The sequence below is a fragment of the Nerophis ophidion genome, linkage group LG16 (genome assembly GCF_033978795.1).
Source record: "Nerophis ophidion isolate RoL-2023_Sa linkage group LG16, RoL_Noph_v1.0, whole genome shotgun sequence".
NCBI lineage: Eukaryota > Metazoa > Chordata > Actinopteri > Syngnathiformes > Syngnathidae > Nerophis > Nerophis ophidion.
Window position 1 is genome coordinate 47714658 of NC_084626.1, and position 20685 is coordinate 47735342.

General features: G+C 39.3%; 1 protein-coding gene across 2 annotated transcripts in view; it reads right to left on the reverse strand.

Annotated features, from left to right (window-relative positions):
• The window catches only part of LOC133535490 (calmodulin-binding transcription activator 1-like), a 202284-nt gene that overhangs the window by 63207 nt on the left and 118392 nt on the right, over window positions 1-20685 (reverse strand). For both annotated transcript variants that reach the window (XM_061875371.1, XM_061875370.1), the window contains exon 4: window positions 7352-7423. In XM_061875371.1, coding sequence (XP_061731355.1) covers window positions 7352-7423 — 72 coding nt within the window. The remainder of the gene's footprint in view (window positions 1-7351; window positions 7424-20685) is intronic.

Sequence of the window (20685 nt, forward strand, 5' to 3'; positions counted from 1 at the left end):
TAGATCCACTATGGACTGGACTCTCTCACTATTATGTTAGATCCACTATGGACTGGACTCTCACTATTATGTTGGATCCACTATGGACTGGACTCTCACACTATTATGTTAGATCCACTATGGACTGGACTCTCACACTATTATGTTAGATCCACTATGGACTGGACTCTCACTATTATGTTAGATCCACTATGGACTGGACTCTCACTATTATGTTAGATCCACTATGGACTAGACTCTCACTATTATGTTAGATCCACTATGGACTGGACTCTCACTATTATGTTAGATCCACTATGGACTGGACTCTCACTATTACGTTGGATCCACTATGGACTGGACTCTCACTATTATGTTAGATCCACTATGGACTGGACTCTCACACTATTATGTTAGATCCACTATGGACTGGACTCTCTCACTATTATGTTAGATCCACTATGGACTGGACTCTCACACTATTATGTTAGATCCACTATGGACTGGACTTTCACGCTATTATGTTAGATCCACTATGGACTGGACTCCCACACTATTATGTTAGATCCACTATGGACTGGACTCTCTCACTATTATGTTAGATCCACTATGGACTGGACTCTCACACTATTATGTTAGATCCACTATGGACTGGACTCTCACACTATTATGTTAGATCCACTATGGACTGGACTCTCTCACTATTATGTTAGATCCACTATGGACTGGACTCTCACACTATTATGTTAGATCCACTATGGACTGGACTCTCACACTATTATGTTAGATCCACTATGGACTGGACTCTCACTATTATGTTAGATCCACTATGGACTGGACTCTCACTATTACGTTGGATCCACTATGGACTGGACTCTCACACTATTATGTTAGATCCACTATGGACTGGACTCTCACACTATTATGTTAGATCCACTATGGACTGGACTCTCACTATTATGTTAGATCCATTATGGACTGGACTCTCACACTATTATGTTAGATCCACTATGGACTGGACTCTCACACTATTATGTTAGATCCACTATGGACTGGACTCTCACTATTATGTTAGATCCATTATGGACTGGACTCTCACACTATTATGTTAGATCCACTATGGACTGGACTCTCACACTATTATGTTAGATCCACTATGGACTGGACTCTCACACTATTATGTTAGATCCACTATGGACTGGACTCTCACGCTATTATGTTAGATCCACTATGGACTGGACTCTCACACTATTTTGTTAGATCCACTATGGACTGGACTCTCTCACTATTATGTTAGATCCACTATGGACTGGACTCTCACACTATTATGTTAGATCCACTATGGACTGGACTCTCACACTATTATGTTAGATCCACTATGGACTGGACTCTCACACTATTATGTTAGATCCACTATGGACTGGACTCTCTCACTATTATGTTAGATCCACTATGGACTGGACTCTCACACTGTTATGTTAGATCCACTATGGACTGGACTCTCACGCTATTATGTTAGATCCACTATGGACTGGACTCTCACACTATTATGTTAGATCCACTATGGACTGGACTCTCTCACTGTTATGTTAGATCCACTATGGACTGGACTCTCACACTATTATGTTAGATCCACTATGGACTGGACTCTCACACTATTATGTTAGATCCACTATGGACTGGACTCTCTCACTATTATGTTAGATCCACTATGGACTGGACTCTCACACTATTATGTTAGATCCACTATGGACTGGACTCTCACACTATTATGTTAGATCCACTATGGACTGGACTCTCACTATTATGTTAGATCCACTATGGACTGGACTCTCACACTATTATGTTAGATCCACTATGGACTGGACTCTCACACTACTATGTTAGATCCACTATGGACTGGACTCTCACACTATTATGTTAGATCCACTATGGACTGGACTCTCACTATTATGTTAGATCCACTATGGACTGGACTCTCACTATTATGTTAGATCCACTATGGACTGGACTCTCACTATTATGTTGGATCCACTATGGACTGGACTCTCACTATTACGTTGGATCCACTATGGACTGGACACTCACTATTATGTTAGATCCACTATGGACTGGACTCTCACACTATTATGTTAGATCCACTATGGACTGGACTCTCACTATTATGTTAGATCCACTATGGACTGGATTCTCACACTATTATGTTAGATCCACTGTGGACTGGACTCTCACTATTATGTTAGATCCACTATGGACTGAACTCTCACTATTATGTTAGATCCACTATGGACTGAACTCTCACACTCTTATGTTAGATCCACTATGGACTGGACTCTCACTATTATGTTAGATCCACTATGGACTGGACTCCCACTATTATGTTAGATCCACTATGGACTGGACTCTCACACTATTATGTTAAATCCACTATGGACTGGACTCTCACTATTACTTTGAGACATTTGTGATTTGGGGCTATATAAATAAAACATTGATTGATTGATTGATATTATGTTAGATCAACTATGGACTGGACTCTCACTATTACGTTGGATCCACTATGGACTGGACTCTCACTATTATGTTAGATCCACTATGGACTGGACTCTCACACTATTATGTTAGATCCACTATGGACTGGACTCTCACACTATTATGTTAGATCCACTATGGACTGGACTCTCACACTATTATGTTAGATCCACTATGGACTGGACTCTCACTATTATGTTAGATCCATTATGGACTGGACTCTCACACTATTATGTTAGATCCACTATGGACTGGACTCTCACACTATTATGTTAAATCCACTATGGACTGGACTCTCACACTATTATGTTAGATCCACTATGGACTGGACTCTCACGCTATTATGTTAGATCCACTATGGACTGGACTCTCACACTATTTTGTTAGATCCACTATGGACTGGACTCTCTCACTATTATGTTAGATCCACTATGGACTGGACTCTCACACTATTATGTTAGATCCACTATGGACTGGACTCTCACACTATTATGTTAGATCCACTATGGACTGGACTCTCACACTATTATGTTAGATCCACTATGGACTGGACTCTCTCACTATTATGTTAGATCCACTATGGACTGGACTCTCACACTATTATGTTAGATCCACTATGGACTGGACTCTCACACTATTATGTTAGATCCACTATGGACTGGACTCTCACTATTATGTTAGATCCACTATGGACTGGACTCTCACACTATTATGTTAGATCCACTATGGACTGGACTCTCACTATTATGTTAGATCCACTATGGACTGGACTCTCACTATTATGTTAGATCCACTATGGACTGGACTCCCACACTATTATGTTAAATCCACTATGGACTGCACTCTCACTATTGTGTTAGATCCACTATGGACTCGACTCTCACTATTATGTTAGATCCACTATGGACTGGATTCTAACAATATTATGTTAGATCCACTATGGACTGGATTTTAACAATATTATGTTAGATCCACTATGGACTGGACTCTCACACTATTATGTTAGATCCACTATGGACTGGACTCCCACACTATTATGTTAGATCCACTATGGACTGGACTCTCACTATTGTGTTAGATCCACTATCGACTGGACTCTCACACTATTATGTTAGATCCACTATGGACTGGACTCTCACTATTGTGTTAGATCCACTATGGACTGGACTCTCACACTATTATGTTAGATCCACTATGGACTGGACTCTCACACTATTATGTTAGATCCACTATGGACTGGACTCTCACACTATTATGTTAGATCCACTATGGACTGGACTCTCACACTATTATGTTAAATCCACTATGGACTGGACTCTCACTATTACTTTGAGACATTTGTGATTTGGGGCTATATAAATAAAACATTGATTGATTGATTGATATTATGTTAGATCAACTATGGACTGGACTCTCACTATTACGTTGGATCCACTATGGACTGGACTCTCACTATTATGTTAGATCCACTATGGACTGGACTCTCACACTATTATGCTAGATCCACTATGGACTGGACTCTCACACTATTATGTTAGATCCACTATGGACTGGACTCTCACACTATTATGTTAGATCCACTATGGACTGGACTCTCACTATTATGTTAGATCCATTATGGACTGGACTCTCACACTATTATGTTAGATCCACTATGGACTGGACTCTCACACTATTATGTTAAATCCACTATGGACTGGACTCTCACACTATTATGTTAGATCCACTATGGACTGGACTCTCACGCTATTATGTTAGATCCACTATGGACTGGACTCTCACACTATTTTGTTAGATCCACTATGGACTGGACTCTCTCACTATTATGTTAGATCCACTATGGACTGGACTCTCACACTATTATGTTAGATCCACTATGGACTGGACTCTCACACTATTATGTTAGATCCACTATGGACTGGACTCTCACACTATTATGTTAGATCCACTATGGACTGGACTCTCTCACTATTATGTTAGATCCACTATGGACTGGACTCTCACACTATTATGTTAGATCCACTATGGACTGGACTCTCACACTATTATGTTAGATCCACTATGGACTGGACTCTCACTATTATGTTAGATCCACTATGGACTGGACTCTCACACTATTATGTTAGATCCACTATGGACTGGACTCTCACTATTATGTTAGATCCACTATGGACTGGACTCTCACTATTATGTTAGATCCACTATGGACTGGACTCCCACACTATTATGTTAAATCCTCTATGGACTGCACTCTCACTATTGTGTTAGATCCACTATGGACTCGACTCTCACTATTATGTTAGATCCACTATGGACTGGATTCTAACAATATTATGTTAGATCCACTATGGACTGGATTTTAACAATATTATGTTAGATCCACTATGGACTGGACTCTCACACTATTATGTTAGATCCACTATGGACTGGACTCCCACACTATTATGTTAGATCCACTATGGACTGGACTCTCACTATTGTGTTAGATCCACTATCGACTGGACTCTCACACTATTATGTTAGATCCACTATGGACTGGACTCTCACTATTGTGTTAGATCCACTATGGACTGGACTCTCACACTATTATGTTAGATCCACTATGGACTGGACTCTCACACTATTATGTTAGATCCACTATGGACTGGACTCTCACACTATTATGTTAGATCCACTATGGACTGGACTCTCACACTATTATGTTAGATCCACTATGGACTGGACTCTCACTATTGTGTTAGATCCACTATGGACTGGACTCTCACGCTATTATGTTAGATCCACTATGGACTGGACTCTCACACTATTATGTTAGATCCACTATGGACTGGACTCTCACACTAATATGTTAGATCCACTATGGACTGGACTCTCACTATTGTGTTAGATCCACTATGGACTGGACTCTCACACTATTATGTTAGATCCACTATGGACTGGACTCTCACTATTATGTTAGATCCACTATGGACTGGACTCTCACACTATTATGTTAGATCCACTATGGACTGGACTGTCACACTATTATGTTAGATCCACTATGGACTGGACTCCCACACTATTATGTTGGACCCACTCGAAGCTTGCCAGTTTAATATTTATTTATGTACATGAAATAAAAAAAAAAGTTTTTAATCCATTTTCAAAAAATGGGTATTGTGTGTACAATTTTGGAATAAAGCTGAAACATAACATAACAAAAGGTTAAAAAAAGGGAAGCCAATACTTTCCAGATGCACTATATTTGACTTTAGGTCTATATATGCAAGATATGAAGTGCTTCCTGCCACAAGTTCCTTATTTTTCTCTGCTTCTTGTTGTGGGGCAGACTGGCTCGTACATGCACATGCACATGCATCCTCCGCTGTAGAAGACTTGACATGGAAGCAATACAAAGGACAAGATGGCTGACAGGGGGGGGGGGGTTATATGGTCTAAATGCTAACACCCCAATCAGTTTTCGAACTTGTTTAAGTCAGGGTCCACGTTAATCCATAATTAATTATATTTATTATTAGTATAGGAACAGTTTTTAAATAATACATAGCCTGCTGGAAAGGTCCAAAACATATGGAAGATCCAAAAAAGCCTGTTATGTTATGTTCACCTATGATTATTAATATTATGTTTCATTGCATTTTTCCCATCATGCATTGTTGTGGCTTTAAACAGGAGTCCCTTTGAAAAGATACACACATGTTTTGTTTTGTTTATCTAGAATTATTATGATAATGATGCTGTATCATTATACTTGTATTTATTTACTTATTCACTTATTTATTTATAAACAAAAAATGCATTTATATTTATTTTTTAATATATATAGATATATATTTCGTTTTTTTAATTATTTTTCAATCAAATAAAAATATTTGGTTGAAAAAAAACAAAACAGAAATGATTCCAACTTTGCAGAAATTCACATATCCGGAACCAATTAATGGCAGTGCACGAGGAAGGACCTTATGTACGATTTATTTTTGGATGCGATTTTGAAATGACACAAGCATGTTTTGTTGTATTTTTCTATGATTATTATTGTTAATTATCATTACATTTTACTATCTCACATATATATATATATATATATACATATATATATATATATATATACATATAAATATACATATAAATTTATATATATATACATTTATATAAATATACATATAAATTTATATATATATAAATTTATATATATATACATGTATATATATATATATATATATATATATATATACACATATATATACACATATAAATGTATATATATATACATTTATATATATATACATTTATATATATATATATATATATATATATATATATATATATATATATATATATATATATATATATATATATATATATACCTGGGGATAGGTTGATTGGCAACAGTAAATTGGCCCTAGTGTGTGAATGTGAGTGTGAATGTTGTCTGTCTATCTGTGTTGGCCCTGCGATGAGGTGGCGACTTGTCCAGGGTGTACCCTACCTTCCGCCCGATTGTAGCTGAGATAGGCGCCAGCGACCCCGAAAGGGAATAAGCGGTAGAAAATGGATGGATATATATATATATATATATATATATATATATACAACAAATAGGTTAAATAAATGTGTTCTTTTTCAATCAAATACAAATTCCAATAAATATTGAGTAAAGAAATCACAAAATATTTCATGTATAATTAATGATTCCTACTTTGCAGAAGATCAGATATCTGGCCTGCATGAAGAGGATGAAGGAGGGAGGAGTGCATGTGGAGTTTGAGGTTATACATCTTGTTTGGTGGCAGTGTGAGAGACGGTGAAGGCAGGGAATGACAGGTGGGTATCTTACCTGCAGCAGCCAATAGCATCTACGGTGGAAGGTGGGGATGATGGAGGAGTGGACGTAGCAGCCATACAGACACTAGAGAGAGGAGAGGAGAGGAAATTCCAGGAGAAAAAAAGAAAATGGAGGGAGCGGGACACAAGAAGGAGAGGATGAGGAGAGGACAGCAAAGGAGAAGCCAGGTTATACTGTAGCCACTTAGCTCCTTTTCATTCAGGAGCACTACTCTCTTGTGGACTAATCCAAATATCAATATGTGGCATGAACATCAATACTCTGAGGCGGCACGTGGCAGGGTCTCCTCAAGGTCATCTCACGCTCAGTCAACAAGCATAATAGCAACATGACACATGTCATCAAGGTCATCACACATACAGTCGACACACATAATAGCAACATCACACATGTCATCAAGGTCATCACACATACAGTCAACACACATAATAGCAACATCACACATGTCATCAAGGTCATCACACATACAGTCGACACACATAATAGCAACATCACACATGTCATCAAGGTCATCACACATACAGTCAACACACATAATAGCAACATCACACATGTCATCAAGGTCATCACACATACAGTCAACACACATAATAGCAACATCACACATGTCATCAAGGTCATCACACATACAGTCAACACACATAATAGCAACATGACACATGTCATCAAGGTCATCACACATACAGTCAACACACATAATAGCAACATCACACATGTCATCAAGGTCATCACACATGCAGTCGACACACATAATAGCAACATCACACATGTCATCAAGGTCATCACACATACAGTCAACACACATAATATCAACATCACACATGTCATCAAGGTCATCACACACACAGTCAACACACATAATATCAACATCACACATGTCATCAAGGTCATCACACATGCAGTCGACACACATAATAGCAACATCACACATGTCATCAAGGTCATCACACATACAGTCAACACACATAATAGCAACATCACACATGTCATCAAGGTCATCACACATACAGTCGACACACATAATAGCAACATCACACATGTCATCAAGGTCATCACACATGCAGTCGACACACATAATAGCAACATCACACATGTCATCAAGGTCATCACACATACAGTCAACACACATAATAGCAACATCACACATGTCATCAAGGTCATCACACATACAGTCGACACACATAATAGCAACATCACACATGTCATCAAGGTCATCACACATACAGTCAACACACATAATAGCAACATCACACATGTCATCAAGGTCATCACACATACAGTCAACACACATAATAGCAACATCACACATGTCATCAAGGTCATCACACATACAGTCAACACACATAATAGCAACATCACACATGTCATCAAGGTCATCACACATACAGTCAACACACATAATAGCAACATCACACATGTCATCAAGGTCATCACACATACAGTCGACACACATAATAGCAACATCACACATGTCATCAAGGTCATCACACATGCAGTCGACACACATAATAGCAACATCACACATGTCATCAAGGTCATCACACATACAGTCGACACACATAATAGCAACATCACACATGTCATCAAGGTCATCACACATGCAGTCGACACACATAATAGCAACATCACACATGTCATCAAGGTCATCACACATACAGTCGACACACATAATAGCAACATCACACATGTCATCAAGGTCATCACACATACAGTCGACACACATAATAGCAACATCACACATGTCATCAAGGTCATCACACATACAGTCAACACACATAATAGCAACATCACACATGTCATCAAGGTCATCACACATACAGTCAACACACATAATAGCAACATCACACATGTCATCAAGGTCATCACACATACAGTCAACACACATAATAGCAACATCACACATGTCATCAAGGTCATCACACATGCAGTCGACACACATAATAGCAACATCACACATGTCATCAAGGTCATCACACATACAGTCAACACACATAATAGCAACATGACACATGTCATCAAGGTCATCACACATACAGTCAACACACATAATAGCAACATCACACATGTCATCAAGGTCATCACACATGCAGTCGACACACATAATAGCAACATCACACATGTCATCAAGGTCATCACACATACAGTCAACACACATAATATCAACATCACACATGTCATCAAGGTCATCACACACACAGTCAACACACATAATAGCAACATCACACATGTCATCAAGGTCATCACACATACAGTCAACACACATAATAGCAACATCACACATGTCATCAAGGTCATCACACATACAGTCAACACACATAATAGCAACATCACACATGTCATCAAGGCCATCACACACACAGTCAACACACATAATAGCAACATCACACATGTCATCAAGGTCATCACACATACAGTCAACACACATAATAGCAACATCACACATGTCATCAAGGTCATCACACATACAGTCAACACACATAATAGCAACATCACACATGTCATCAAGGTCATCACACACACAGTCAACACACATAATAGCAACATCACACATGTCATCAAGGTCATCACACATACAGTCAACACACATAATAGCGACATCACACATGTCATTAAGGTCATCACACATACAGTCGACACACATAATAGCAACATCACACATGTCATCAAGGTCATCACACATACAGTCAACACTCATCAAGGTCATCACACACACAGTCGACACACATAATAGCAACATCACACATGTCATCAAGGTCATCACACACACAGTCGACACATAATAGCAACATCACACATGTCATCAAGGTCATCGCACATACAGTCAACACACATAATAGCAACATCAACATATCATCAAGGTCATCACACATACAGTCAACACACATAATAGCAACATCACACATGTCATCAAGGTCATCACACATACAGTCAACACACATAATAGCAACATCACACATGTCATCAAGGTCATCACACACACAGTCAACACACATAATAGCAACATCACACATGTCATCAAGGTCATCACACACACAGTCGACACATAATAGCAACATCACACATGTCATCAAGGTCATCACACATACAGTCAACACACATAATAGCAACATCACACATGTCATCAAGGTCATCACACACACAGTCAACACACATAATAGCAACATCACACATGTCATCAAGGTCATCACACATACAGTCAACACACATAATAGCAACATCACACATGTCATCAAGGTCATCACACATACAGTCAACACACATAATAGCAACATCACACATGTCATCAAGGTCATCACACATACAGTCAACACACATAATAGCAACATGACACATGTCATCAAGGTCATCACACATACAGTCAACACACATAATAGCAACATCACACATGTCATCAAGGTCATCACACATGCAGTCGACACACATAATAGCAACATCACACATGTCATCAAGGTCATCACACACACAGTCAACACACATAATATCAACATCACACATGTCATCAAGGTCATCACACATGCAGTCGACACACATAATAGCAACATCACACATGTCATCAAGGTCATCACACATACAGTCAACACACATAATAGCAACATCACACATGTCATCAAGGTCATCACACATACAGTCAACACACATAATATCAACATCACACATGTCATCAAGGTCATCACACACACAGTCAACACACATAATATCAACATCACACATGTCATCAAGGTCATCACACATGCAGTCGACACACATAATAGCAACATCACACATGTCATCAAGGTCATCACACATACAGTCAACACACATAATAGCAACATCACACATGTCATCAAGGTCATCACACATACAGTCGACACACATAATAGCAACATCACACATGTCATCAAGGTCATCACACATGCAGTCGACACACATAATAGCAACATCACACATGTCATCAAGGTCATCACACATACAGTCGACACACATAATAGCAACATCACACATGTCATCAAGGTCATCACACATACAGTCGACACACATAATAGCAACATCACACATGTCATCAAGGTCATCACACATACAGTCAACACACATAATATCAACATCACACATGTCATCAAGGTCATCACACACACAGTCAACACACATAATATCAACATCACACATGTCATCAAGGTCATCACACATGCAGTCGACACACATAATAGCAACATCACACATGTCATCAAGGTCATCACACATACAGTCAACACACATAATAGCAACATCACACATGTCATCAAGGTCATCACACATACAGTCGACACACATAATAGCAACATCACACATGTCATCAAGGTCATCACACATGCAGTCGACACACATAATAGCAACATCACACATGTCATCAAGGTCATCACACATACAGTCAACACACATAATAGCAACATCACACATGTCATCAAGGTCATCACACATACAGTCGACACACATAATAGCAACATCACACATGTCATCAAGGTCATCACACATACAGTCAACACACATAATAGCAACATCACACATGTCATCAAGGTCATCACACATACAGTCGACACACATAATAGCAACATCACACATGTCATCAAGGTCATCACACATACAGTCAACACACATAATAGCAACATCACACATGTCATCAAGGTCATCACACATACAGTCAACACACATAATAGCAACATCACACATGTCATCAAGGTCATCACACATACAGTCAACACACATAATAGCAACATGACACATGTCATCAAGGTCATCACACATACAGTCAACACACATAATAGCAACATCACACATGTCATCAAGGTCATCACACATGCAGTCGACACACATAATAGCAACATCACACATGTCATCAAGGTCATCACACATACAGTCAACACACATAATATCAACATCACACATGTCATCAAGGTCATCACACACACAGTCAACACACATAATAGCAACATCACACATGTCATCAAGGTCATCACACATACAGTCAACACACATAATAGCAACATCACACATGTCATCAAGGTCATCACACATACAGTCAACACACATAATAGCAACATCACACATGTCATCAAGGCCATCACACACACAGTCAACACACATAATAGCAACATCACACATGTCATCAAGGTCATCACACATACAGTCAACACACATAATAGCAACATCACACATGTCATCAAGGTCATCACACATACAGTCAACACACATAATAGCAACATCACACATGTCATCAAGGTCATCACACACACAGTCAACACACATAATAGCAACATCACACATGTCATCAAGGTCATCACACATACAGTCAACACACATAATAGCGACATCACACATGTCATTAAGGTCATCACACATACAGTCGACACACATAATAGCAACATCACACATGTCATCAAGGTCATCACACATACAGTCAACACTCATCAAGGTCATCACACACACAGTCGACACACATAATAGCAACATCACACATGTCATCAAGGTCATCACACACACAGTCGACACATAATAGCAACATCACACATGTCATCAAGGTCATCGCACATACAGTCAACACACATAATAGCAACATCAACATATCATCAAGGTCATCACACATACAGTCAACACACATAATAGCAACATCACACATGTCATCAAGGTCATCACACATACAGTCAACACACATAATAGCAACATCACACATGTCATCAAGGTCATCACACACACAGTCAACACACATAATAGCAACATCACACATGTCATCAAGGTCATCACACACACAGTCGACACATAATAGCAACATCACACATGTCATCAAGGTCATCACACATACAGTCAACACACATAATAGCAACATCACACATGTCATCAAGGTCATCACACACACAGTCAACACACATAATAGCAACATCACACATGTCATCAAGGTCATCACACATACAGTCAACACACATAATAGCAACATCACACATGTCATCAAGGTCATCAGACATACAGTCAACACACATAATAGCAACATCACACATGTCATCAAGGTCATCACACATACAGTCAACACACATAATAGCAACATGACACATGTCATCAAGGTCATCACACATACAGTCAACACACATAATAGCAACATCACACATGTCATCAAGGTCATCACACATGCAGTCGACACACATAATAGCAACATCACACATGTCATCAAGGTCATCACACACACAGTCAACACACATAATATCAACATCACACATGTCATCAAGGTCATCACACATGCAGTCGACACACATAATAGCAACATCACACATGTCATCAAGGTCATCACACATACAGTCAACACACATAATAGCAACATCACACATGTCATCAAGGTCATCACACATACAGTCAACACACATAATATCAACATCACACATGTCATCAAGGTCATCACACACACAGTCAACACACATAATATCAACATCACACATGTCATCAAGGTCATCACACATGCAGTCGACACACATAATAGCAACATCACACATGTCATCAAGGTCATCACACATACAGTCAACACACATAATAGCAACATCACACATGTCATCAAGGTCATCACACATACAGTCGACACACATAATAGCAACATCACACATGTCATCAAGGTCATCACACATGCAGTCGACACACATAATAGCAACATCACACATGTCATCAAGGTCATCACACATACAGTCGACACACATAATAGCAACATCACACATGTCATCAAGGTCATCACACATACAGTCGACACACATAATAGCAACATCACACATGTCATCAAGGTCATCACACATACAGTCAACACACATAATAGCAACATCACACATGTCATCAAGGTCATCACACATACAGTCGACACACATAATAGCAACATCACACATGTCATCAAGGTCATCACACATACAGTCAACACACATAATAGCAACATCACACATGTCATCAAGGTCATCACACATACAGTCAACACACATAATAGCAACATCACACATGTCATCAAGGTCATCACACATACAGTCAACACACATAATAGCAACATGACACATGTCATCAAGGTCATCACACATACAGTCAACACACATAATAGCAACATCACACATGTCATCAAGGTCATCACACATGCAGTCGACACACATAATAGCAACATCACACATGTCATCAAGGTCATCACACATACAGTCAACACACATAATATCAACATCACACATGTCATCAAGGTCATCACACACACAGTCAACACACATAATAGCAACATCACACATGTCATCAAGGTCATCACACATACAGTCAACACACATAATAGCAACATCACACATGTCATCAAGGTCATCACACATACAGTCAACACACATAATAGCAACATCACACATGTCATCAAGGCCATCACACACACAGTCAACACACATAATAGCAACATCACACATGTCATCAAGGTCATCACACATACAGTCAACACACATAATAGCAACATCACACATGTCATCAAGGTCATCACACATACAGTCAACACACATAATAGCAACATCACACATGTCATCAAGGTCATCACACACACAGTCAACACACATAATAGCAACATCACACATGTCATCAAGGTCATCACACATACAGTCAACACACATAATAGCGACATCACACATGTCATTAAGGTCATCACACATACAGTCGACACACATAATAGCAACATCACACATGTCATCAAGGTCATCACACATACAGTCAACACTCATCAAGGTCATCACACACACAGTCGACACACATAATAGCAACATCACACATGTCATCAAGGTCATCACACACACAGTCGACACATAATAGCAACATCACACATGTCATCAAGGTCATCGCACATACAGTCAACACACATAATAGCAACATCAACATATCATCAAGGTCATCACACATACAGTCAACACACATAATAGCAACATCACACATGTCATCAAGGTCATCACACATACAGTCAACACACATAATAGCAACATCACACATGTCATCAAGGTCATCACACACACAGTCAACACACATAATAGCAACATCACACATGTCATCAAGGTCATCACACACACAGTCGACACATAATAGCAACATCACACATGTCATCAAGGTCATCACACATACAGTCAACACACATAATAGCAACATCACACATGTCATCAAGGTCATCACACACACAGTCAACACACATAATAGCAACATCACACATGTCATCAAGGTCATCACACATACAGTCAACACACATAATAGCAACATCACACATGTCATCAAGGTCATCACACATACAGTCAACACACATAATAGCAACATCACACATGTCATCAAGGTCATCACACATACAGTCAACACACATAATAGCAACATGACACATGTCATCAAGGTCATCACACATACAGTCAACACACATAATAGCAACATCACACATGTCATCAAGGTCATCACACATGCAGTCGACACACATAATAGCAACATCACACATGTCATCAAGGTCATCACACACACAGTCAACACACATAATAGCAACATCACACATGTCATCAAGGTCATCACACATATAGTCAACACACATAATAGCAACATCACACATGTCATCAAGGTCATCACACACACAGTCAACACACATAATAGCAACATCACACATGTCATCAAGGTCATCACACATACAGTCAACACACATAATAGCAACATCACACATGTCATCAAGGTCATCACACATACAGTCAACACACATAATAGCAACATCACACATGTCATCAAGGTCATCACACACACAGTCAACACACATAATAGCAACATCACACATGTCATCAAGGTCATCACACATACAGTCAACACACATAATAGCAACATCACACATGTCATCAAGGTCATCACACATACAGTCAACACACATAATAGCGACATCACACATGTCATTAAGGTCATCACACATACAGTCGACACACATAATAGCAACATCACACATGTCATCAAGGTCATCACACATACAGTCAACACTCATCAAGGTCATCACACACACAGTCGACACACATAATAGCAACATCACACATGTCATCAAGGTCATCACACACACAGTCGACACATAATAGCAACATCACACATGTCATCAAGGTCATCACACATACAGTCAACACACATAATAGCAACATCACACATGTCATCAAGGTCATCACACACACAGTCAACACACATAATAGCAACATCACACATGTCATCAAGGTCATCACACACACAGTCGACACATAATAGCAACATCACACATGTCATCAAGGTCATCACACATGCAGTCGACACACATAATAGCAACATCACACATGTAATCAAGGTCATCACACATACAGTCAACACACATAATAGCAACATCACACATGTCATCAAGGTCATCACACACACAGTCAACACACATAATAGCAACATCACACGTCATCAAGGTCATCACACACACAGTCGACACATAATAGCAACATCACACATGTCATCAAGGTCATCACACATTCAGTCAACACACATAATAGCAACATCACACATGTCATCAAGGTCATCACACACACAGTCAACACACATAATAGCAACATCACACATGTCATCAAGGTCATCACACATACAGTCAACACACATAATAGCAACATCACACATGTCATCAAGGTCATCACACATACAGTCAACACACATAATAGCGACATCACACATGTCATTAAGGTCATCACACATACAGTCGACACACATAATAGCAACATCACACATGTCATCAAGGTCATCACACATACAGTCAACACTCATCAAGGTCATCACACACACAGTCGACACACATAATAGCAACATCACACATGTCATCAAGGTCATCACACACACAGTCGACACATAATAGCAACATCACACATGTCATCAAGGTCATTGCACATACAGTCAACACACATAATAGCAACATCAACATATCATCAAGGTCATCACACATACAGTCAACACACATAATAGCAACATCACACATGTCATCAAGGTCATCACACATACAGTCAACACACATAATAGCAACATCACACATGTCATCAAGGTCATCGCACATACAGTCAACACACATAATAGCAACATCAACATATCATCAAGGTCATCACACATACAGTCAACACACATAATAGCAACATCACACATGTCATCAAGGTCATCACACATGCAGTCAACACACATAATAGCAACATCACACATGTCATCAAGGTCATCACACATACAGTCAACACACATAATAGCAACATCACTCATGTCATCAAGGTCATCACACATGCAGTCAACACACATAATAGCAACATCACACATGTCATCAAGGTCATCACACATACAGTCAACACACATAATAGCAACATCACACATGTCATCAAGGTCATCACACATACAGTCAACACACATAATAGCAACATCACTCATGTCATCAAGTTCATCACACATGCAGTCAACACACATAATAGCAACATCACACATGTCATCAAGGTCATCACACATACAGTCGACACACATAATAGCAACATCACACATGTCATCAAGGTCATCACACATACAGTCAACACTCATCAAGGTCATCACACACACAGTCGACACACATAATAGCAACATCACACATGTCATCAAGGTCATCACACACACAGTCGACACATAATAGCAACATCACACATGTCATCAAGGTCATCACACATACAGTCAACACACATAATAGCAACATCACACATGTCATCAAGGTCATCACACACACAGTCAACACACATAATAGCAACATCACACATGTCATCAAGGTCATCACACACACAGTCGACACATAATAGCAACATCACACATGTCATCAAGGTCATCACACATGCAGTCGACACACATAATAGCAACATCACACATGTAATCAAGGTCATCACACATACAGTCAACACACATAATAGCAACATCACACATGTCATCAAGGTCATCACACACACAGTCAACACACATAATAGCAACATCACACGTCATCAAGGTCATCACACACACAGTCGACACATAATAGCAACATCACACATGTCATCAAGGTCATCACACATTCAGTCAACACACATAATAGCAACATCACACATGTCATCAAGGTCATCACACACACAGTCAACACACATAATAGCAACATCACACATGTCATCAAGGTCATCACACATACAGTCAACACACATAATAGCAACATCACACATGTCATCAAGGTCATCACACATACAGTCAACACACATAATAGCGACATCACACATGTCATTAAGGTCATCACACATACAGTCGACACACATAATAGCAACATCACACATGTCATCAAGGTCATCACACATACAGTCAACACTCATCAAGGTCATCACACACACAGTCGACACACATAATAGCAACATCACACATGTCATCAAGGTCATCACACACACAGTCGACACATAATAGCAACATCACACATGTCATCAAGGTCATTGCACATACAGTCAACACACATAATAGCAACATCAACATATCATCAAGGTCATCACACATACAGTCAACACACATAATAGCAACATCACACATGTCATCAAGGTCATCACACATACAGTCAACACACATAATAGCAACATCACACATGTCATCAAGGTCATCGCACATACAGTCAACACACATAATAGCAACATCAACATATCATCAAGGTCATCACACATACAGTCAACACACATAATAGCAACATCACACATGTCATCAAGGTCATCACACATGCAGTCAACACACATAATAGCAACATCACACATGTCATCAAGGTCATCACACATACAGTCAACACACATAATAGCAACATCACTCATGTCATCAAGGTCATCACACATGCAGTCAACACACATAATAGCAACATCACACATGTCATCAAGGTCATCACACATACAGTCAACACACATAATAGCAACATCACACATGTCATCAAGGTCATCACACATACAGTCAACACACATAATAGCAACATCACTCATGTCATCAAGTTCATCACACATGCAGTCAACACACATAATAGCAACATCACACATGTCATCAAGGTCATCACACATACAGTCGACACACATAATAGCAACATCACACATGTCATCAAGGTCATCACACATACAGTCAACACTCATCAAGGTCATCACACACACAGTCGACACACATAATAGCAACATCACACATGTCATCAAGGTCATCACACACACAGTCGACACATAATAGCAACATCACACATGTCATCAAGGTCATCGCACATACAGTCAACACACATAATAGCAACATCAACATATCATCAAGGTCATCACACATACAGTCAACACACATAATAGCAACATCACACATGTCATCAAGGTCATCACACATACAGTCAACACACATAATAGCAACATCACACATGTCATCAAGGTCATCACACATACAGTCAACACACATAATAGCAACATCACACATGTCATCAAGGTCATCACACACAGTCAACACACATAATAGCAACATCACACATGTCATCAAGGTCATCACACACACAGTCGACACATAATAGCAACATCACACATGTCATCAAGGTCATCACACATACAGTCAACACACATAATAGCAACATCACACATGTCATCAAGGTCATCACACATACAGTCAACACACATAATAGCAACATCACACATGTCATCAAGGTCATCACTCATACAGTCAACACACATAATAGCAACATCACTCATGTCATCAAGGTCATCACACATGCAGTCAACACACATAATAGCAACATCACACATGTCATCAAGGTCATCACACATACAGTCGACACACATAATAGCAACATCAGACATGTCATCAAGGTCATCACACATACAGTCAACACTCATCAAGGTCATCACACACACAGTCGACACACATAATAGCAACATCACACATGTCATCAAGGTCATCACACACACAGTCGACACATAATAGCAACATCACACATGTCATCAAGGTCATCGCACATACAGTCAACACACATAATAGCAACATCACACATGTCATCAAGGTCATCACACATACAGTCGACACACATAATAGCAACATCACACATGTCATCAAGGTCATCACACATACAGTCGACACACATAATAGCAACATCACACATGTCATCAAGGTCATCACACATACAGTCAACACACATAATAGCAACATCACACATGTCATCAAGGTCATCACACATACAGTCGACACACATAATAGCAACATCACACATGTCATCAAGGTCATCACACATACAGTCGACACACATAATAGCAACATCACACATGTCATCAAGGTCATCACACATACAGTCAACACACATAATAGCAACATGACACATGTCATCAAGGTCA